The 19,963-nt window shown below is 48.3% G+C and overlaps 12 protein-coding genes across 12 annotated transcripts; 4 read left to right on the top strand and 8 right to left on the bottom strand.

Annotated features, from left to right (window-relative positions):
* Window positions 1-20: 20 nt before the first annotated feature.
* Window positions 21-1,658, bottom strand: BO72DRAFT_274446 (FYV10 family protein). The gene is made up of 4 exons (XM_040940228.1): window positions 1,438-1,658; window positions 834-1,373; window positions 572-766; window positions 21-515 (listed from the first exon to the last, which is right to left on the bottom strand). Exons 1-4 carry the CDS (start codon window positions 1,489-1,491, stop codon window positions 84-86), a joined length of 1,221 nt encoding a protein of 406 aa, XP_040796482.1. The 5' UTR covers window positions 1,492-1,658; the 3' UTR covers window positions 21-83.
* Window positions 1,659-2,001: 343 nt separating this feature from the next.
* Window positions 2,002-3,683, bottom strand: cbf5 (pseudouridine synthase CBF5; the record flags this gene model as incomplete). The annotated part of the gene is made up of 5 exons (XM_040941772.1): window positions 2,002-2,319; window positions 2,376-2,600; window positions 2,630-3,287; window positions 3,350-3,506; window positions 3,572-3,683. The coding sequence occupies 5 exons, from the start codon at window positions 3,681-3,683 to the stop codon at window positions 2,002-2,004; spliced, it is 1,470 nt and encodes a 489-aa protein (XP_040796481.1).
* A 248-nt stretch (window positions 3,684-3,931) lies between these two features.
* BO72DRAFT_439651 (centromere/microtubule-binding protein Cbf5) lies at window positions 3,932-5,802 on the bottom strand. The gene is made up of 5 exons (XM_040943421.1): window positions 5,588-5,802; window positions 5,339-5,517; window positions 5,191-5,288; window positions 4,729-4,771; window positions 3,932-4,676 (listed from the first exon to the last, which is right to left on the bottom strand). Exons 1-5 carry the CDS (start codon window positions 5,620-5,622, stop codon window positions 4,261-4,263), a joined length of 771 nt encoding a protein of 256 aa, XP_040796480.1. The 5' UTR covers window positions 5,623-5,802; the 3' UTR covers window positions 3,932-4,260.
* A 1,172-nt stretch (window positions 5,803-6,974) lies between these two features.
* On the bottom strand, window positions 6,975-7,485 carry BO72DRAFT_274243 (uncharacterized protein). Its single transcript, XM_040940227.1, has one exon. It carries the CDS (start codon window positions 7,402-7,404, stop codon window positions 7,096-7,098), a length of 309 nt encoding a protein of 102 aa, XP_040796479.1. The 5' UTR covers window positions 7,405-7,485; the 3' UTR covers window positions 6,975-7,095.
* Window positions 7,486-7,565: 80 nt separating this feature from the next.
* On the bottom strand, window positions 7,566-8,690 carry BO72DRAFT_389373 (uncharacterized protein; the record flags this gene model as incomplete). The annotated part of the gene is made up of 2 exons (XM_040941764.1): window positions 7,566-7,945; window positions 8,012-8,690. The coding sequence occupies 2 exons, from the start codon at window positions 8,688-8,690 to the stop codon at window positions 7,566-7,568; spliced, it is 1,059 nt and encodes a 352-aa protein (XP_040796478.1).
* Window positions 8,691-8,912: 222 nt separating this feature from the next.
* BO72DRAFT_452650 (prephenate dehydratase PHA2) lies at window positions 8,913-10,093 on the top strand. The gene is made up of 3 exons (XM_040945775.1): window positions 8,913-8,986; window positions 9,052-9,948; window positions 10,005-10,093. The coding sequence occupies exons 1-2, from the start codon at window positions 8,930-8,932 to the stop codon at window positions 9,946-9,948; spliced, it is 954 nt and encodes a 317-aa protein (XP_040796477.1). The 5' UTR covers window positions 8,913-8,929; the 3' UTR covers window positions 10,005-10,093.
* A 325-nt stretch (window positions 10,094-10,418) lies between these two features.
* BO72DRAFT_274233 (translation termination factor eRF1) lies at window positions 10,419-12,347 on the bottom strand. The gene is made up of 4 exons (XM_040940226.1): window positions 12,287-12,347; window positions 11,956-12,155; window positions 11,845-11,894; window positions 10,419-11,782 (listed from the first exon to the last, which is right to left on the bottom strand). The coding sequence occupies exons 2-4, from the start codon at window positions 12,074-12,076 to the stop codon at window positions 10,586-10,588; spliced, it is 1,368 nt and encodes a 455-aa protein (XP_040796476.1). The 5' UTR covers window positions 12,077-12,155; window positions 12,287-12,347; the 3' UTR covers window positions 10,419-10,585.
* A 1,388-nt stretch (window positions 12,348-13,735) lies between these two features.
* BO72DRAFT_462948 (putative transporter) lies at window positions 13,736-15,919 on the top strand (the record flags this gene model as incomplete). The annotated part of the gene is made up of 6 exons (XM_040946577.1): window positions 13,736-13,887; window positions 13,949-14,889; window positions 14,944-15,072; window positions 15,128-15,225; window positions 15,299-15,465; window positions 15,538-15,919. The coding sequence occupies 6 exons, from the start codon at window positions 13,736-13,738 to the stop codon at window positions 15,917-15,919; spliced, it is 1,869 nt and encodes a 622-aa protein (XP_040796475.1).
* On the bottom strand, window positions 15,656-16,984 carry BO72DRAFT_274217 (25S rRNA (adenine2142-N1)-methyltransferase). Its single transcript, XM_040940225.1, has one exon. It carries the CDS (start codon window positions 16,838-16,840, stop codon window positions 15,977-15,979), a length of 864 nt encoding a protein of 287 aa, XP_040796474.1. The 5' UTR covers window positions 16,841-16,984; the 3' UTR covers window positions 15,656-15,976.
* A 199-nt stretch (window positions 16,985-17,183) lies between these two features.
* BO72DRAFT_452644 (60S ribosomal protein uL23) lies at window positions 17,184-18,496 on the top strand. Its single transcript, XM_040945774.1, has 3 exons — window positions 17,184-17,588; window positions 17,650-17,936; window positions 17,994-18,496. Exons 1-3 carry the CDS (start codon window positions 17,511-17,513, stop codon window positions 18,079-18,081), a joined length of 453 nt encoding a protein of 150 aa, XP_040796473.1. The 5' UTR covers window positions 17,184-17,510; the 3' UTR covers window positions 18,082-18,496.
* Window positions 18,366-19,046, bottom strand: BO72DRAFT_452643 (Tim10/DDP family zinc finger protein). Its single transcript, XM_040945773.1, has 2 exons — window positions 18,833-19,046; window positions 18,366-18,748 (listed from the first exon to the last, which is right to left on the bottom strand). The coding sequence occupies exons 1-2, from the start codon at window positions 18,936-18,938 to the stop codon at window positions 18,582-18,584; spliced, it is 273 nt and encodes a 90-aa protein (XP_040796472.1). The 5' UTR covers window positions 18,939-19,046; the 3' UTR covers window positions 18,366-18,581.
* Window positions 19,047-19,282: 236 nt separating this feature from the next.
* On the top strand, window positions 19,283-19,920 carry BO72DRAFT_389507 (BUD31 family protein; the record flags this gene model as incomplete). The annotated part of the gene is made up of 3 exons (XM_040941773.1): window positions 19,283-19,454; window positions 19,563-19,693; window positions 19,777-19,920. 3 exons carry the CDS (start codon window positions 19,283-19,285, stop codon window positions 19,918-19,920), a joined length of 447 nt encoding a protein of 148 aa, XP_040796471.1.
* Between the last annotated feature and the right edge of the window lie 43 nt (window positions 19,921-19,963).

Here is a 19,963-nt window from a genome sequence, read left to right as displayed (position 1 = left end):
ATGAATCGAGTCGAGAAGATCACACGGGAATGTCAAGAAGAGCTTCGATCATTTGAAGAATCCGGCATCGAGCATTGATGTCTTCACATAATGTATACCTTCTTCATTTCACCTTCATCAAAAATCTCGCCGGTGGTTGGATCTTTGACCTTTCCCGAGTCAACACAACCGACATTCTTGCTCAACTCCATCAGCCGCTGCTGGCCATAAATTCTGCCGTTGGGTAGAACTATCGGATCGCTTTCGACGTAGCTCTTCGTATGGTGAGCATAAGGCATATTACGGGCAAGTTCGTTGAGCTCGGTAGAGCAAATGGGGCAGACGGATGTTGTAGTAGAGAGAGAATTGGAACTTGAAGAAGTGTAGGCTGAGTGACACGAGGGCGTCTTTAAAGCTGATAAGCCTGCTGATAGTGCAATATGAAGCAGAGGGCGGGATGATAGTGACAATAGCTCATGATGAGTGCGAATGAATAGCTCGGAAAGACGGCTCCATCTATCAAGAGAGTATAAAGACTTCACATTTGTTAGTTGAGCGACCGTGTTTCGCTAATAACGAGCTCTTTCTTTACCTTATAAGGTTCAGCTTTAGTATCTTGCGGAAAAGCAAGTAGTCCTGCGGCCCTGTGTATGTCGGCGGATTGCGTCTCTATATACGGGGCGAGGTACTTCTTAGCATGCATCATTGCCTCAACATATCTTTTCCTGTCCCCACTCCTGATCAATTCAATGTATTGTTGCAGTCGGAGTTCAAATTCGAGATTATACTATGATTTGATGTTAACCCTTCGAGTCATATGAGCACAAGAGTGAAAATGAGACATGTCCACAAACCTGGCTCTTCTTCAATGCCGCCTTGTTTTCACCGCACCATTGGAGAGCATCCTTTGTCTCACCTTGACGCAGGCTATCAGCAATACGTTGACACTGTACAAACACGTTAAGATCCACTAGTCCCTCAATTCCCTTCTCATGAGCTAGCTGACGTGCACTTTCTATATAGCCAGAGCGCAGCATGTGATCGACAATGAGCCTATTCAACCTGATTCGCGACCACTGGTCGTACTTGACGTCTGCCAAACTCGGGATTTGCTGAAGACTTTCAAGGTGCTGAATGCGTTTTCGGGACTGCTCATGAATACTTTTCTCTTCCTGGTGCAGATTCTCCATCTTGCGCTTCATTCCTTGCATCCGGGATATCATAGCGTCGAGGGCAGCGATGGCTTGGTCGGGCGCTCGAGAATTCGACATTGAGGCATTAGCGATTTCTTTGAGTCCGGGAAGAACAAGTTCCCTCTCCCGTTCAACGAGCCGTTGAAAAGACTTAAAGTTTCGACGTGCAAGTTCATGGGGAAGACGAAGGAGGGATTGGTCCTGTGACATAAAGAGATGTTAAAACCAAGACGGCACTGGCAAATTGTAGACGACTGTCAGTTACCAAGAGCAAATGATTCTCCGCATTGAGCCGGGTTGAAGTAAGCTCCGCCGCCATGACGTCGCAGAGGCCGCACCAGAGACGAAAGAAGTCTTTGCTACTTCAGACACGTGTTATAGAACCTGGCTTGTTTTTGGTCCCCGAGAAAAAGAAGAAGAAGAAGAAGAAGAAGAAGAAGAAGAAGGGAGAGGGGGTGATCAAAGGAAGCTGGAGACAATAGGAGTGGGTGGTAGAGAAAGTCCTCAAAGTGGTATGAGAGGGGCGGCCGTGGGGAAAGGCAGAGACACCGCCCAAGTCACGATACCCTTTTGCAAAACCAAGTCGGCATAACTAAAATGAAGTAATGTTCTTCAATGAAATGCTATAACTGAAAGAAAACCTAGGACATATAACTAAGACAAATAAACATGTATTTGATGATTGATAACCTTTTCAAACCCAGGACTCCGATACAAAGAAACAAGTATGTTACAGGATTCCTGCCTAGGGGAGGCTCCGAACAGAAGGGGAATTCTCATCCGGAAAACTTTTGCTCTCAAGTCAGGCCCATGTAATTCCCGGAGGTGACTAGTCACTGTCATCACTCTCTTCCTTCGACTTGGACTTTCTTCGCTCCTTCTTCTCCTTCTTCTCCTTCTTCTTGCGCTTACGCTCAGCGCGTTCCTCAGCAGTCTCACCCTCATGCCGTTTGCGTTTCTTCTCTTCGTCATTGTCTTCATCAACCTCCATCTTCGTCTGGGGAGATGATGGCTCTTCGGCAGAAGCCGCATTCTCATTTGTGGCGGACTCAGTGGCAGGCTGACTGACGGTTTCCTCGGGGGCACTATAGTCTTTATAGTCACTCTTCCACTTGGCGGGGGTAGCCTCGTTGGCACGACCATATTTCTACATGCCAAGTCAGAACAGTCAAATAATTGGTGAATTGGGCATCGTAGACTTACGTCCAGCTTTCCAGCTGACTTAAGCTTCTTCTTTTCCAGAGCCACAGGTCCCAGACCCCATCTGCGAGGGTAAAGGTCGCGCTCCATGATGCACCGCTTGACCTTGGCCACGACACCGTGATCGCAGGTAGACAACTCAACAGTAGACATTTGAGCAATACCAATAGCGATGGCCTCACCCTTGGTAGTCATGAGTACCACCTCCTCGTTGACATCTATACCGGCCTCTTTGCGTACATTAGCCACTGCTGCACTCGTGATTGCGTTAGGCTCCACTTACCAAAGCGGAGGAGGCCAGGAACCATGAGCTTGGCGCCATAGCAGACAGCATTGACGGCACTGTCTTTGACAACGATACGCTTGTATGTCGTAAGGAGAGTCTCAAGAGGCCTGATAACCCTGCGCAGATAAGACTCATCGCGCTGATTGTCATACATCCACTGCGCGTCTAGGACATCGTGCAAAGTCACCATACCGCTGTTCTCATCCATGGCACCACTGCGCACACGTCGTAGCTCCTGCATGTGTGCTCCGACTCCAAGAAGGAGACCGAGGTGGACACAAAGGGTCCGGATGTATGTTCCAGCCTCACAGCTGACCCAGAAGACACCAAGGTGTCTATCGTTATCGAACTCATAAAGCTTGCTCTCATGGATTGTTCGAATGCGGAGTTGACGCTTGACAGCAGAAATCAAAGGTGGGCGCTGGAAAAGTGCGCCAGTCAACGTCTCGAGTGCCCTCTTGAACTGGGCCTCGCCGCCAGGGATTTTATCGTGAAGACGAATTACACAGACATATTCCTTTCCTGCACCTTGCTGGGACTTGACCAAGCGAGTGGCACGGTCAATACAGACGATCAAGCAACCGGTGACCTTAGGATCGAGAGTTCCGCTGTGGCCAGTTTTCTCCGCTCTTTGTAATAAAAAGTCTCAGTATCTTAGAATCGACTGGTCATGCAAGGCGAGTAATAATACCTTAAGATCCGCTTCATCCAAGCAACAACCTCATGACTAGAAGGGTTGGAAGGCTTGTCGAGGTTAATAACACCGGAATTGATGTACGACTTTAGGTCACGCTTGAGAGGAGAGCAGCCTGCAGGAATTGGGGTGAAGTGACCGGTTCTGACAAGAACTGACATGGCAAAATCAGCACGGGCTACATAGGACTGGATATTCACAAGTTTGAAGTGAACGTACGCTTGTCATAATTCTTCAGTAGAAGCGGCCACTCCGAGGTATCGATGTTGGAGGCACTAGCCTCTGGCTTAATCGTGTAGTCCATCTCGTCCTTAGCCACTGCAACCGCCATTGTGAACAGTCTGGCCTGAAGGGTGTTGAGATAGCCAAGTAAGTGCGCGCGTTGGGAAGATGGCGCAGGAAAAATTGCACTTCCCGAGCTAAGGTTTTTGCTCTGGCACTAGCGAGGAAGAAAGTCTGGGAATTTTTAGAAGTGCGGCAAAGGCTGGAGCGACCAATACCGTTAGCGCAGAAATTTCGCCCTCCGGCTCGATGTCCCGTGACCTAGACTTTTCTCCATGATACAACAGGCTCGTAGGTGGAATTTCTTTGATAATGAATATTAATATTGTCTCTGATGGAGTTCCAAGACAATATTATCTATTACTGTACAGTACGCTCCCGACTGCTAATCCTCACAGCTAAAGAATAAGTAGCATGCTAGCGATTATTTGTCGCTTGGCCGCCCCAGACCTGCTTGACGAGCGCCTTTCTTTCTCTTCAGGAATCAATTCCAGCCGCAGCAACTGCGAACCCTTTGTGAACGGCTCCTTGTATTTCAGGGTACTCTTAACTCCTGCTGCTAGCGTACCGTTGCTGCATGTTCCCTTTTTTGCTTCTGCACCCTCCTAGGTAGTTACGACCTCGTCTCAGTCACTTCCAAGTCGTCTGCCCGGACCTCTTCGATTCCATGGCCCCTGGAACGCGGAAGTCCAGCTTTCAGAAGCGGCGGCCTGGGTCTGATCCGCTGGCCGAAAAGCAGTACCGTAGGTACGGTTATCGCCACGGGGCGTGAGATCGGAAAAGAATCTCCTGATGAATGCCGGCGTGACAAGGTAGTTTTGTCCACCTCCAAACGCCGGATAGATACGGGTAAGGAAATCATACAGATGCGCAGCGACTATGCCCGTGCCATCGCTTAGAACGGCTGGCCATCCAATAGTGACCAAGGTGAATGCAAGCATCGCCCAAGGCAGAAATTCCACCGGTATCTGGACCACAAAGAATGTCGCCTTTCTACCACGATTTTCCTGGGAAAAGGTGTAAACGAAGGCCATGATCAGAGCTAGAAGTATGATCAGTAAATACACGCATGCTCGGTGCTACAACGGGCTCACCAGAGGTAAAAGTTACGCTTCCCAACAAACAGCCTGCAGTGAGCTTGGGCTTGTTAGTACAGGAGGATAATTGATGTGGCTACATAAAGCGGAACGAAGAAACAAAATCTGGTGAACAAAAATTTTGATAAGGTATATAGCAGAATGTAGGGCACCATAACCACCAGCGTAAACCATTGCATCACGCTAGCTATCTCACTGGTCGTCCCACCATGCCTGCAACAAATATAGCCCTGAAAGGATCGATGAGGTAGGCACTATACGGATGCAGGGGTGATCTTCCTCGTTTCCAGGAACCGCTTCAGCTAGAATGCGCTGGGCGGGCAGATATGCGAGGTTTGTTTTTGGTTTGGGTATGGTGAAGGTTGGGAAAGAGCAGGGTGGTTTGAGAGGCCCGGAAAATCCGGAAGGCAGCAAGTGGACAAGCCATCTTGACAAAAACAACTGACGCCCTTGACTTACCATTATGACGGAGGCTACAAAGATCGTATACACGAAGAAGTCACCTGGACCGGACAACCTAGGTGATCTAGTTTCCAGGGAGCTACCGTAAGTGTACACTAACGGCATGTTAGCACGCCTTTGAGTCCGATCCAGGACGGCACCGTACTGAAGTAAACATCCAGGAATAGGGAAAGGCGTGGTCGCGTGATCATGAATGAGGTGAAGAGTCTCCAGATCTCTGGGAGAAATTTGAATACAAGGCGGGACTCGAACAGGCAATAATAGCCATTTAATAATCCACCATGTATCAAAGCAGACTGTGCAAATGTAAGTGCAGAGAGAGTCCTGGTTGCATTATTAGTCCTTGTCCAGGGCCACAAGGTGAGTATAAACCCCAAATTCACTTGGGACATACCTTATAACAGGAGGTGCAGACCAAAATTGATCCATAATGTAGTCATTCAGTCTGGGACTAGACAGCCGCAGATATTTCTTTGTGTTTTGCAAGGCGCTATTCTTAACATTCACATAAGAATGTCTTCTGTTTGACACTGGATCAACTGTCAGGTAGGGAAAGAAACAGACCGCAATTAGGTTAAGAAGGGGTTCTTATAGGTAGCTGAAATGAAGGGGGGAGTGTTGTGTGGAACTTGTTAGCTTGGCTCGGTGATTAATTTTCCGTTCCGGTAAACGAGATCAGTTGGACCTGCGAAAGTAGTTTGCAACACTCTGCTTTGTCAGCTTGAAAATTTAAGTTACTCCGCCGCGTACTTCATAGTAATTTGCCTGCTTTCTTCCCACTGTATTCCGTATTACACAGTAGTCTCATTAATTCCAAGTTACAAGTGTAAGCGGGGGATTATCGGATAACTGCTATTGACACCGGCTGTAAGTATGCAACTAAACTCTCAATAGTAGTCGGTAACTTAAGCCTCATGAATCTTTTATTCTCTGGATAGTAATATTCTAATACAGAATAAAATACTCTAATATCAATACAGATCTTGTTAATTCTAATAAAAAGGATAAGAAATGTCCTCAATAAAAACCCTAGTAGCAGTACCTTCGGCCTCTTACAGCCCTAGGAATCTCTAATATAACCTTAATATAAGAAGAATCTTCCTGTAGGGACTTGTGTTTCAGAATAAATCCCAGTAGCAATACGGAGGTGTGTCCCAAAAGTTATTGAACCGCACTAGTCTTCTTAGCTGAAATATATGTATTGACTTGTTAATATAATATATTATAAGTTGTACTGCTTAGGAATAGCTTCGCAGTACTAATACTTAGATAAATAAAAACTTTTTAATATATTCTCGACTAGACTTAATATAGTAGTAGTTACTATATTCAATCTTACAAGTCACATTTTTTAGAGCAATATTTACTACATCTAGCTTCATGATTTACTTCTTTAGGCCATACTTATATTACATAAGATAAAATTACACCCAGTTTACATCGAGACAATTAGCGCAGTTCAATAACTTTTGGGACACACCTTCGTAGATATACCGGTGTCGATTGCTATTAAGTTATCGGATCATTGAATGTGTTGATAGGCTGCGGCGGTACGTGCGAAGGGCGGTAAGGGTGTGAACTGTACAAAACCCCATTGTCTACATATGGAAGGGAAGGAGAAAGAGAAAAGACACATGGAAGAGAGGAGAGAGTAGTTGAACTAGCAGATAGCTCGACATCTGGTCAGAGATAACATCAAGGTTACACAATTAGGCTGCCTAGAAGTTTGACCCAAGCACGTCGTATTTTCGTTGCCAGGTCTACTGCAGAGGAAGAGATAACTCAAGCGTAGCATAAAATCCATTAGGATATATATAGGAGGTTGCCACTAATTACACTTAAAATAGTCACATGGGGCGCTTATAGCGAGGTAATGCTCGTGACGGCAGCGTTGCCCAGGTCTCAATGCATGCCAAGTTCCAGACATCGTTCTTGATATGTGTCAAGGACACACTTAACCATCATTTTCCCTGAGGCATTGGAGAGGAGCCCTGATAAAGGTAAACACTCATAGATCCCAGATGTTCTGTTACACTTCACCCCCAGGCACGATCTCCGGCTTCGATCCATGAGTCCTATTATGAAAGGCCCGACAGAAATAGGTTCACTGAATATCAAGTTGAGGAAAAGCCACTTCGAAGTTGGTCGTGATACCTGAAACAAGAAAAAAATCGATACTAGCCAAATCAAACCAGAGCTGACCTTCGACATTGAACAGTCGACCGAGGGCGACCATAAATTGCCTCGGTAAGCCTGCTATGGTCAGATTTGAAGCTGCTTCTGCCTTAAGATACATTAGTTACTTCATGAGTGTCTGGGCAAGCGATGATAACGTGAGATAGCCAGAGCAGGTGAAGATGCTACCACATCGGCTACAAAGGACTGCCTTGAACAGTGCCCCGCACGGCTAGTCCTCCGTCTCTGTCCTCAATCCACATGTCCCAGACTCCATGGCTCCCTGCCTTGGGTTTACCACAAATAGTTAGTTCCTCCCCAACAAAAAGAGGAGCAAGATTCCTGTAATTGATTTCCCTGATGGCGAAACCCAGGTCAGACATATGAATCTGGGCGACTGAGAGGAGTAACATTAATGTCAAAGGCCCATGAACAAGCAAATCCTTGTAGCCCTCTTGATCCCGGGTGTACGTCTGATCGAGATGTATTGAGTGGGCATTGAAAGTGAGCGCCGAGAAACGAAAAAGCAGTGCTCGAGTTGGTGTCAGGGAATGGCGGAAGTGAGAACCTGTAGGGGCTTCGAGCCACGAGAAACACTGTCAGCAGGGGCAAGGCATTAGCGCATTATCGGTTCCTCGCGCACATTTTATGGTCCTGGAAGGTTCTTGGAAATTGACCCTGTCACCGGTAAGCTGCTCTGGCGTCCTATCGCGCATGAAGATCAGGTGCCGATGCTCAATTATGGAAGAATGGCCTAGATCAGCCTCCTCCACTTTCCAGATTCGATCACGAATCTGGCTATGATTTTCTCCCTCTCGAATTTTACCGATTCGTCTTTCTATCCTGACAATCACTTTCTCCTCACCAGTTTGGCCTCTCACAAGTACATCTCGAATTGTTTCAATGCAGACAGCCCGGCAGCCATCGAGGAGTAAACCACCCGTAGCTGCGAACTGGACACTACCGCCAGCCCATAATCGCCTGGTAAAAGGATATCCTGGAGAATGCAGGAAGTCTGTGCCATCCGGCAATAGCTGGGACAAAGAGACCTGGGGAGGGAAATAGACAAGATGATGGCCAGGAGGCAGGCGGATTGGGCTTCTAATGGAAGGGAAAACCTCCGACGGCGCGCCTGACTGGGGAAGGAGATCGACCAATGTCCGATTCAGGAGGAAGGATTGCTGAGGGTGAATATAATCAAATGTGAGGGGCAATGAATGCGCAGTCAGTTTCCGATGCAGACGCTCGCTCAATGAGGAGTGCTGTCGACAAGTTGCTGCGGGCGGTCCTTGCTTTCCGAAGCGGAGGAGGTGCCTCCTCATCGAGGGCGTCACCAGACCCAGCATGCGTGGGTAAACGGAGAGGAAACGGGAGAAAAAAAAGGGTTCGAGAGGGCGGAGGGCCTGTCGATTTAATGAATAGTTGAGTCAAGCTCAGTTACGGAGTTAACTATGTTAGTTAGTTAACCTAGACATGTTATGTCAGCCGCCGCTGCAGAAGTCCAGCGCTGCTTGGCAGAAGGCCCCCGAATCATACAACTCAAAGCACAGCAACCGGAGCAATGGAGCAGCCTATCAGAGTCACGTTCCTGGGCCCTATAGCCTCCTTCTCCCATCAGGTCAGAAGCACCAGCTATTACCCCACTCCCCATTCGAGTGCTGTTCTGAGTATCGGAGACTTTAGGCTGCTGTTGAAACCTTTGGATCCTCGGCCGATCTGCTACCGTGCGTGTCGTTCGCGGATGCTTTTGCCGCGGTGCAGGAAGAGAAAGCAGACTACGCCATCATCCCTTGCGAAAACTCTACTAATGGATCTGTCGTCCAGACGCTAGACCTTCTAGCAGATCCCAATGGCCTTTATGGCAATGTGAAAGTGTGCGGGGAGCATTATTTGACCATTCATCACTGTCTGTTGACTCGCAAAGGTGACTTTCTTCCAGACCAGCAGGACTATGGCTCCATCAGCAGACTGTACACCCACCCGCAGGCTTGGGGTCAGTGCGATGTCTTTCTTGAGAAAAATCTTAAAGGTGTCGAACGACAGGATGTGTCGTCCACTTCTAAAGGGGCGGAAATTGTCTCGAAAGACAGAAGTGAGCCGACTGCTGCGATAGCCAGTCGCTTTGCCGCAGAATATCATGGTCTCGATATTCTTGCAGAAAATATCGAGGATAATGCAAACAACACCACACGCTTCCTGGTGCTTATGAAAGCACAGGCCGATCGCCCCGCTGCTGTGGATTTCGAGCATATCAAGGTCTCTGGGACGCCTAGTGGTACGGCACAGAAGAAGACATTGATTTCGTTTATGGTGCCCCAGGACCGCGCAGGCGCTTTGGCAGATGCTCTTCTGATATTCAAGACCCATGGCATGAACTTGACAAGCATCAATTCACGACCTAGCCAGGTCAAGGCATGGAAGTATATGTTTCTGGTTGAAGGACACTTGACCCCTACCAGTCTGAACGCAGACGCAGTCTCAGGAATACTACATGGATTAAAACAAGTCACCGAATACTGCCGATACCTGGGCACCTGGACAGACCAGCTTGTACCAAGCTTCGAAGATGAAGCAGTATAGGTAAGATTTTGAGGTTTGTCTTTCCAAGTGGGCCCAGCTTAGTAACATCTTTGCAGTATTCTTATCCTCGGGGAGACCTTATTTTGCAATGATAGTTATCAAGCCAAATCACATCTACATGTGTTTGTAGGACGTGCTAGGCAGGTATGATAATAGCTTGATTCCTAAATTTCTGGAGAATGTAGGGTTCACGAGATAGTAAAGTGAAAGAAAGTAGAGTATAAGTATAAATGAGAGCAACTCCGATACATAGAAAGCAACAGTCTAAACGCACAAGCCCATCAGTTATAAGCTCGGCAGTCATCGGTGAGCATCGCCAGAGGCGATAGGATAGCCATCATTGTTTTCCAGTGGTCAGGCCTGGCGGCATCGAAGACTGCCCGAATAACATGGGTTGTTATAATGCGGAGCTTGGATGGCCCTGCTGACGATCAAAGTGTCAAAGACTATTTATGTTTAAGAGATGACGAAACATACCTATGGGCAGCTTCAAGATACTTGCACAGGCAATGTCATGGTAAATGCTACTAGAGCCATGCGGTTGCCGTAGGAGCCGCCTTCACGAATCACGGGGCGAGCCGTCAGAAGATCAGGTTCGAGAGCTTCTGGGCGTGCATCCTCGCTCTCTGCGAGGTTGCTAAACCGTCAATCTGTAGTGGGAAGGCATTAGTAACGTGAACCGAGTAATAGGCGTAGTATACAAACCGTCGTAGAATTCATCCTCATCTTCAAAATCAGCAAGTTGTTCGAAGTTGACCTTGTATCGAAGCATCGCGCCAATTCCACCGAAACCCTTCACGAATTGATTTCCTTCGGTTGATTTATCGGAGACGAACTCAAGGGCTGCACCGAAGTCCTTGTAATTTTCCGCGAGCCATTCAAGGAATGAAGTTTGCTCACTGACTTCCATCTCAGTCCCAGTCTCCTTATCAGTGAACATCTCACGATTGGCTTCCTGGGCCTTCGAGGTATGGACAACAACGTCCGAGCCGCTAGAACTTTTGAGAACCCATCGAGTGATATCGAGATTCTCATACACAATGAGGGTTTCCGCTGCGCCGAGTTCCAGGGCTTTAAGAGTGTCATCGATACCGTAGCAGACCTTCCCGGTGTCCTGGCTGATCTCCTCGAAGTACTTTCCAATAAGCTTCTTTTCCTGGACGAATTTGACGTTGCTCAAAGTCTCTGCGGCAAGTTCTATAGCCTGGTTGAAGCCGTTCTCACCACCGTACGAAACGTCAACAACCTTGATGACCTTGGCTTGTAATCGCTGGTCGAACATATCAGATTGATTCAAATCGTTCTTGAAGTCAGCCGAACCAGCCAAGATTAAGCCAGCAACATTGACCTTGTCATTGGTGATATAGTTCTGCACGGCCAACTCGGCGATCTTGCGCACATAATTGTGACGCTTCTCCTCACGAAGACGAGCAAAACGCAAGGCTGACTGACCACCACGGCCGTGCTTCTTTGGCAGATCGACGCTCAGCTTCTGGAGGATTTCTCGGGTATTGCCGCTTAGTGTGCCAAAAAGCGCGCCGTTTCCATCCATGACAATGAAACCGAACTTCTGATCCGACTCCAACAGCTCACTGAGCGCTTCCGTGTGAAATTTGTTGTCACAGAGGTAAAGCGAAGTATTGATCGGCTTGAAAGGCTCAAAGTCAATGTTAATTTTGCGCTCCTTGCCCTCAGATGTGATAATTTCACCGCAGTAGACGACCAAGCCATTGGGAGGAACTTTGTTGTACAGCTTGAGACGCTGCTGAGTGGATGTAATGGCGGAAAGGACAGAAAGTCGATTGACGCGGGATTTGATGTTTGAAGCAGTGCCCTGCAAGACGTACCGCATTAGCACTACACCATATCAAATCACCTATTAAGTTCTTCTCTCACAAATTCTTCGGCCAACATCTTCGCGGCTCTAGAGATCTGATCCTTCGGGGCTGCGAGCGGCTTGGAATTAGTGTGGCAACCACGGTCAAGTATCCAAAATGGAGGACATACGAATAATTAGAGAGATCATCGAGGTTCCATTCCCTCGAGCCATCTCCAGGCGCTTGATGAGCTTCTTGACCTTCCATATCTCAATGTTCTTCTCCGCTTCGTTCGGCTGAGCCGCACTCATGTTGGCGAGGCGACAGTAGTACACGACCAGGAAAAGGTTGAGGCAAAGCTGGTGAATGCTGATTGTACTATCAGCGAAGCTGATCGCGGGATTAAGATAGGGACAGAATAAAGTGAAGAAAAAGGAGATTGCGAGCAGGCAAATTCCGGGGGTGTGAGGTTTAACAGCGACCGGCGAAAGGATGGGAGGGGTTAAAAAGCGCATACGTACCTCTAAAGCTGGTCTATGTGCCTTCCGAGTCCAGCGGGGTGTTAAGCAAATTTCATCAGGCACCGTGGAGGGGCGGGAATGGATTGAAATGGGTCGGCAAGTCGCCTGTTGGCGATGACATAAGCGTCTATTTCCCACAAGGAGTGCATGTATGTATTGTACATAACAGTACACCGGCAGTAGCCACGAACTTCTCTATGAGGATATGGTAGGCACTGCGCCGTGTATTACCCTTCATAGTGCGGCTAAGACAACCTGTCCCGATTTGAACTTAACTGAGAGAGTGTCTATACCTCATGCTAATCCCTGGAGCTTGTGGATTTGCAGCAATTTGAAGAGTGTCTAGACAGACCTCTTTGACTCTTACAGAGGGGGTGGTATGCACCGTACTGTACAGTACAATGCACGAACTTAGTGGGGGCACAGCCAACATTGTAGAAATAGGTGCAAGGCCTAGGTAGGTATCTACTGGATTTTGGATTTGCGTGGATCGGAGCGAATGTCTTCAAACACAAATGAAAAGGTCATGTAGTCGTCGTCGTCGTCGTAGTATGTCGTCGTAGTAGTTAAGTGGCAGCAGCAGTAGTCCGTCCACAGGGCCAAAGAAGCAAGTTGGGGTGTCTGAATGATAAATTGAACCAGGCCAAGTCGATTCCATGGGAGAGGCCCCTAGGGACCAGGTACTGTACCTTTTACTTAACTAGAATCTCAAGAAAAGTACGGAGCAAGGACAAGAAAATCCATTACCTGCGGTGTGCAAGTCGCGCTCTTTTTCGGACGGACTAACTACCTAGTAGTCAACAAATGACTCTGTGGGCTTACGTATTAGTATAGCCACCAGCTTCTGACGATCAATATTGATAAGGTACTCTGGACTAAACGGACTAGACTAGTATTGCTGTTATCATCATGATAGCCGGTGTCCGTCCAATCCACTCTCCACTTCCGTCACCCAAGCCCCGGTAGGAGCTCTCTCTGATCAATGAGTATTTCTCATTCATTTGACTTGCCATTTCCTTGCTTGAGCAAAAAGTTCTAGTCTGATGCTTATCAGTCCCAGACTGCGTCGATTTCGATATGAGCTTCAACGATTGTGCGTATAAGAGGGTCACGACCCTGGCCTGTGTACACAGACTCTAGAATGGTCTCCCACCTTCCTTGTTCTCGTCTTGATAAGTAGTCGTCGGCCCCGACTAAGTCACTCCACCCAAAACAAGTCAAGGCGTCTGTGGGCACTGCTTCCGTTCTACTTTTCCTTCTCTCTTTCCTCCACCTCTTTGGCTTGTCACTTCCATATCGTTGTTCGCCGCTATTGGTCCCGACTTGGACGGCCATCAATATTCTATCACGCCTCCTTCACGCTCCTGTCCAGCAATTGCCGTTACAGCGCACTGATATCACCTTGCTGACTAGCACGAGAATCCAAGTTGAAGTGCATACGAGAATAAAATGTCACAACCCGCTTTGTTGGATGACGATGAGGTTGGAGATTCGAGCCACCATTGGCCCACTGCTCATGGCAGGTCAACCTCAACGTCACCATCTGAGACCGATAGCTTCAGCAGCTCTCCGGAAGATGAGGATTTTATGCCCAGGTCAAGGTAAACTTTGGCTCCCGCTTCCTACGGTGGCCAACAACAGCCTCTAAAATGAGCAACCCAGATCGGCCTCCTTCTCCGCGCGTTTTCGGCAAGCCGGCGGAGTCAATAGCATCGACAACTTCGCACGGTCATGGCAGCGAGCCGCATGCTTCCCGGAGGTTCTACCTCGTCGCCCCTCCTTCGTGACAGCTGACGCAGACGAAGAGTGGGATACTATACGATCAAGTCTTCCCAGGTCGTACGATCAGCGCGACCATGAGGTGAGCTCTACACGGCCTTTACTGAGCTCGGACGGGGGTGCGGAAAACCGCAGTACTGCTACACAGGTCTATTCGGGGGTTCCGAGCACGAGTCCAGACAGATGTGAGCCCTTGCTTGGGACATCCTACGGTACAATTTCTTCGCGAATCAGTCAAACAGCGCGAAGGAATGCAGCCCAACTTCACAGGGAACAAAAAAGTCGCGGTGACACCGCAGTGGAACCCGAAGGGGCGTCACTACTTGTCAAGCAAGTCCAACACAACAATGGTACACGCGAATGTGTGGTTGTTGGGCAATCTACTGTTCCGCAAACTATTTTCAATTCCGTAAACGTATTAATCGGCATCGGTCTTCTAAGCCTACCGTTGGCAATGAAACAAGCGGGTTGGCTTATAGGACTGACGTTCTTACTCTTGGCAGCATTTACCACAGCATATACAGCGAAAATCCTGGCAAAGTGCTTGGATGTTGACCGAAGTCTTGTCACTTACGCTGATCTAGCTTATATCAGTTTTGGGTATCACGCGCGCTTAGTCACGAGTCTGTTGTTCTGCTTGGAGCTCATAGGGGCTTGTGTTGCCCTTGTTGTACTCTTTGCAGATAGCCTGCAAGCTCTAGTGCCAGGTCTCAGCATTCTCCATTGGAAATTTATTTGTGGGCTCATGCTTATCCCTCTAAACTTCTTACCCTTGAGGCTTCTCAGTGTGACAAGTATTCTTGGCATTCTGTCTTGCACATCTAGTACGTCTACTACCTTGATAGGTTTATGACATATCATACTGACCTCATGAGCAGTTGTCTTGATCATATGCATTGATGGGGTGCTGAAAGCAACAGCGCCGGGTTCCCTGCTCCAACCAGCCCGGACTTCACTGCTGCCGGATAAGTGGGCAACCCTTCCTCTCAGCTTTGGCCTGATAATGTGTAAGTCTGGTTTTGAGCATTTAGAACATGCATGGGAGCAACTAATGGTTCATAGCACCGTGGGGCGGTCATGGTGTCTTTCCAAATATCTACCGGGACATGAGACACCCGCAGAAGTACGGCAAGAGTCTCGTGGTGACGTATTCCTTCACGGTAAGCTAACGACAATTAATAAGGGAAGAACATTGAAAGCTCTTTTGGAATTAACAACCGTGTTTCGCTGTAGTATTCCCTCGATTGTGCAATGGCCATTGTGGGCTGGCTTATGTTTGGTGACACAGTCCGGGATGAGATTACTGCCAACATTCTGTTGACAAATGAGTTCCCACGTGCCTTATCTATTTGCATGATAGTATTTATCGCGACGATTCCAATTACTAAGGTACCCTTAAAGTAAGTGTTGAGCATATCTAGCTTACTCTTCTCGCGCCTCGCAGAAGGGCTCTTTCGATTGACGCGTTGCAGCTGCCGGCCTCTCGTGGCTACCATCGAGGTTCTTTGTGGACTTGTTCCGCGTCCGGAAGGACAATCAAGCCAGCATGGAGCGATGAAATCTGTGCTGCGCGAGGCTTCGAAAGCCGCGATACGTATAGCGGTGATCGTCCTTATTGTTTGCATGGCAGTTCTCTTCCCGTCATTCGACAGAATTATGGCGCTGATGGGTTCGGCTCTGTGCTTCACAATATGCATTATCCTGCCGCTGGCATTTCACTTGAAGATCTTCGGCAAAGAGATTAGCCCACGAGAGCGACTACTGAACTGGTCTTTGCTAGTCATTTCTTCGATACTAGCGCTCATTGGGACTGCCTGGTCCTTTATACCGCAGGAAACCATTTCTGCATTGTGAGGCTCCGGACACTGAATGCCTTATTCTTCTGCGTTAATGCCTTATGCCACGGATGTGTCATTTGACAATGATGGCGAAATTGTTCCTGACCTTGCCAGGATTCAGCATTTCCTTGGCGAAAGACCTGGGGTTGGAATTACCAGTATATTCCCAGAGTTGGTAGATAAGTTTATGAGTTTTCTTGCTGTTTGACAGAATAAACCCCATGCTTGACATTATATCGTACAGCCGGGCTTCCGTGAGGTAGCGAGAATTATAAACGCAGGCGGCTGGCAGAACGAGAAACAAGCAAGAGCATGCATCTTGACAAAGACCAGATGGTGGCGATTTGACCAGAAAAGATGTGCAGCGCTTCAACATTTCACCTCTGACGAGGGCATCCGGTACATAGTTGAGGACTAGAGAGAGACTGATAACATGAAATTGGTCGCCCACGTGTTCTGGAAGAGGCCTTTCCATAAAATCTTGCTTCGAAATGCCTGCCTCCTGGGAATTCAGATCGATCCTAGTGACTTCAAGCGATTGGTTCAAGGAACAGGCATTTTTGGTGCTAAGCGCTCCAACTTCGAGCACACGATATTTGTAATGTTTGCCTTCCAGTGGCTGTAGTCGTGGGGCTAGCCAGTGAACCAGAAGTTTGCTGGAATCACCACCGCGAGTGGACGACTGGCCCAGCTTGCTCGCAAGTTGGTAGCTTTCCAAACCACCGTTTTCTTCGATCTGGGCATCAATTTTAGCCACGGAGGCTGCATCGCCGGTCTGCGAAGCCTGCGTTCGTGCTTTGAGTAGTCTGTGATGTGAGCGAATGAGGTTTCGGGTCGCTTTTGACGAGAGGCTTGCGTGGCCTGGCTTGATCGTTGGTGGGCGAGTCCGAGAAAGAAGAGTCGGCCTTTTGAGCCTTTGTCTTTTGGAGTTTATCATGGCGGTAGGGTGCTTCGCTATTTCCGCTTCGAATCCCACAGCAATATACGAGCGAACGCGATGCCTACGTAGGAGAACTTGACCGCTTAACGCCCTGGCTTAGGTAGAAGCATGATACGTAGAATTTAATCGAGCCGGAGCGAGTCGGCCAGACCAGTAAACTTCGCCACTCAATTCACACGTGATACTAGAGACAGTTATAACCTGGTTAGCTAAGTCTAGCCTGTTTCAGAGGGCGCCAAGATATTTGAGCAGCCTGGAGAGCGGGAAGGTCAGGTGACCCACACAGCATCCGTAGGGTTTTCGCTAAGCGAATACCTTCCAAATAATTCGACTCTCGACACTGCGACAATCACCACGACAGCGCCGGACGACAGCCATGGCCCCTAAGGTGGAAAACAAGCAAGGTAGGTTAATTTCGTGCGACTACCCCATGATGTTTGAGTCTGCAGATTCTCCTTTTCCGAATCCCGAATTTGCGCGCATCGAGTGATACATTCCGGTGGAATTTTGTGGAATCGACGTGATTTTCATCCCAGCACAGCAAAGCAGGAGCAACATGGCGAAATTGAACTCAGCGTTGATTTGGCACTCGCGCCATCTGTTTTGACTGTCTCGCGGGCCGGCCGTCGAAATGAGCAATTTTTCTCAGTGAACCACAGCGACTGACATGTGGAATTGTACAGGCAAGACCAAGCCCAGCAGCAAGGCTGGTGCTGCTGCCAAGGCAGTTCTGAAGGGTGCAGGTGTATGTTCCCTTGACACCCGAGCCACCTATGATCTTGATGCTGAACGTTTTCGATTTCCAGGCGCACAAGGCTCGCAAGGTCCGCACCTCGACCACCTTCCACCGCCCCAAGACCCTTCAGCTTTCCCGGTCGCCCAAGTACCCTCGCAAGTCGATCCCCCACGCGCCCCGCCTCGATGCCCACAAGGTCGTTCTCTTCCCCCTCAACACGGAGAGCGCCATGAAGAAGATCGAGGAGAACAACACCCTTGTGTTCATCGTGGACGTCAAGGCCAACAAGCGTCAGATCAAGCTTGCTCTCAAGCAGCTGTACGACGTCGATACCGTCAAGGTCAACACTCTTGTCAGGTATGTGAATCGCTCTGCACTTGAAGAGATGACCGGTGACAAATCTAACTTCTCCAGACCCGACGGCTCCAAGAAGGCTTACGCCCGTCTTACTCCCGACGTCGACGCTCTGGACATTGCTGCCACCAAGCTTGCTATCGTCTAGATGGGTTTGTCTGGGACTGGACGGGTTTTTCTTTTAGTTTTGTGCGGTGGTTCATCAATATCAAATATACAGTTAACTGCCTGTGCTTCGACGAGGATGCAATGATCAAATCAAAAAATGAAAAGCATTACCCGAACCCACGATATAGTAATGAAGTATAGATGACACAGGATGATACCCCGTTATACTCTCCCGCGTCTTAGTGGAGAAGCCTTTAAATGTAAAATTCCGGTGGATGTGAACATGAGACAGCATGGCGCTTCTCGGGTCCAGGACTAATTCATGGGATTGGTTGAGTACGATATGCGTGTATATAGGTCTACTTGAGGCTTTCAATTCCTTGGTGTGGCCTGGATATAGCAATTTTGGATTCCTGTCAAAGAAAGGTCTCGATCCAAGTGAGTGGAGAATTGGGAAAACCAACACAGCAGACCAATATTGTCTAGATGGAGCGAGCTCGAAAGGCAGTTGTATACATTAGTACACCGAACACGAAGCTTTCATTGTCCTCGCAGGGTTTCGAGGTGCTTCAAAACAGCAAAGTTCGTATCCATCCATCGTTCCACGCAATTCTGCGCACAGGCTTCCTCAGAGTGATCTAGGCGGCCCGACGAGATCTTTCCGGTGATGCACTTTTTCCAACAGATATCGGCCAGGCCATGAACAGCTTGCAGAAGTAATGACAATCAGTCGACATTCTTCAAAAAGCCCGCTCGCTCAGTTCACTATGACTATTCCCTGTTCAACTTACTTTGCTGGATGTTGGATTTCTGTGCCTCGTTTGCGAGGTACTGGGTCAATTCTTTTCTGTCGGCATCATTGAGCTTGGCGATGTCGAGTTGCGTTTGAGTATCCATGGTGGATTTTTTTTATCTTGGCCAGAGAAACAACAGAATAGGAGGAAAGAGTTGTTGGGAAGAAGATGTGTGCCGGGAAGCTGGTGTCTAACCGGGTGGTTGGGCTCTTTTCTTCCTGGTAACCAAAGTCAGCCCGCACAAGCATTTCCTCAGACCTGTCACATGGCGGTGTGAGATGGCAAAAAGGACTACCGTTTCTTATGACCGTTCGAGGCATCAATCATCTGTTGGCTTGTCTCTGCAATTTCGCGACAAGTCGAACATCATCTACTTATCTTGTCGTACGTAATATACCAATCTCTTACACCTCCGCCTCTTTCTGCATTTCCGCCGTGCCTCCCAGTATGCCTCCTATTCGAACTTCACGTACCCGCAAGCCACCTCCGGCGGGTTTCGATGATATTGAAGATACCTTACTCGAATTCAGCAACAGGATGAAAGATGCAGAAAATGCATCACACGACGGGAAGAAGAAGCATGAGATGCTGTGGCCTATATTTCAGATAAGTCATCAAAGTGCGCATTCCCCTTGTCCTGCTATCCCCACTTACAGCTCCTCGCATTAGTCGGCCTTCAAGACCGCAATCGACATATATCTTTAGTGGCTAAGTGATATGAACCTAGGATCTCGATATATATACGACCTGTATTATGAGAAGGAAGCAATATCGAAACAACTCTACGAGTGGCTTCTCAAGAATAACTATGCCGATTCAAACTTGATTGCCAAGTGGAAAAAGCAAGGCTACGAAAAGGTCTTTCCCTAATATTTCCTATTACCTTCGATGCGGCCTGCATCGCAATAACATGTTCACATTGCTGACTTGGTATGGTTAAGCTCTGTTGCCTCCGCTGCATACAGACAAAAGAAACGAATTTCAATGCAACCTGCATTTGTCGGGTACCGAAAGCGCAACTAAAGGAAGACCAAACGATTCAATGTGTAAGCTGTGGCTGTCGAGGCTGTGCAAGCAGTGACTAGACTTATGGCAGCGGGGCAATTGTCGGACAACAATCTTCGCGCG

This window comes from Aspergillus fijiensis (genome assembly GCF_003184825.1).
Source record: "Aspergillus fijiensis CBS 313.89 unplaced genomic scaffold BO72scaffold_75, whole genome shotgun sequence".
Taxonomy (NCBI): Eukaryota; Fungi; Ascomycota; class Eurotiomycetes; order Eurotiales; family Aspergillaceae; genus Aspergillus; species Aspergillus fijiensis.
Note: the sequence above shows the minus strand (reverse complement) of the source record. Positions and strands in the feature narration are given on the sequence as shown.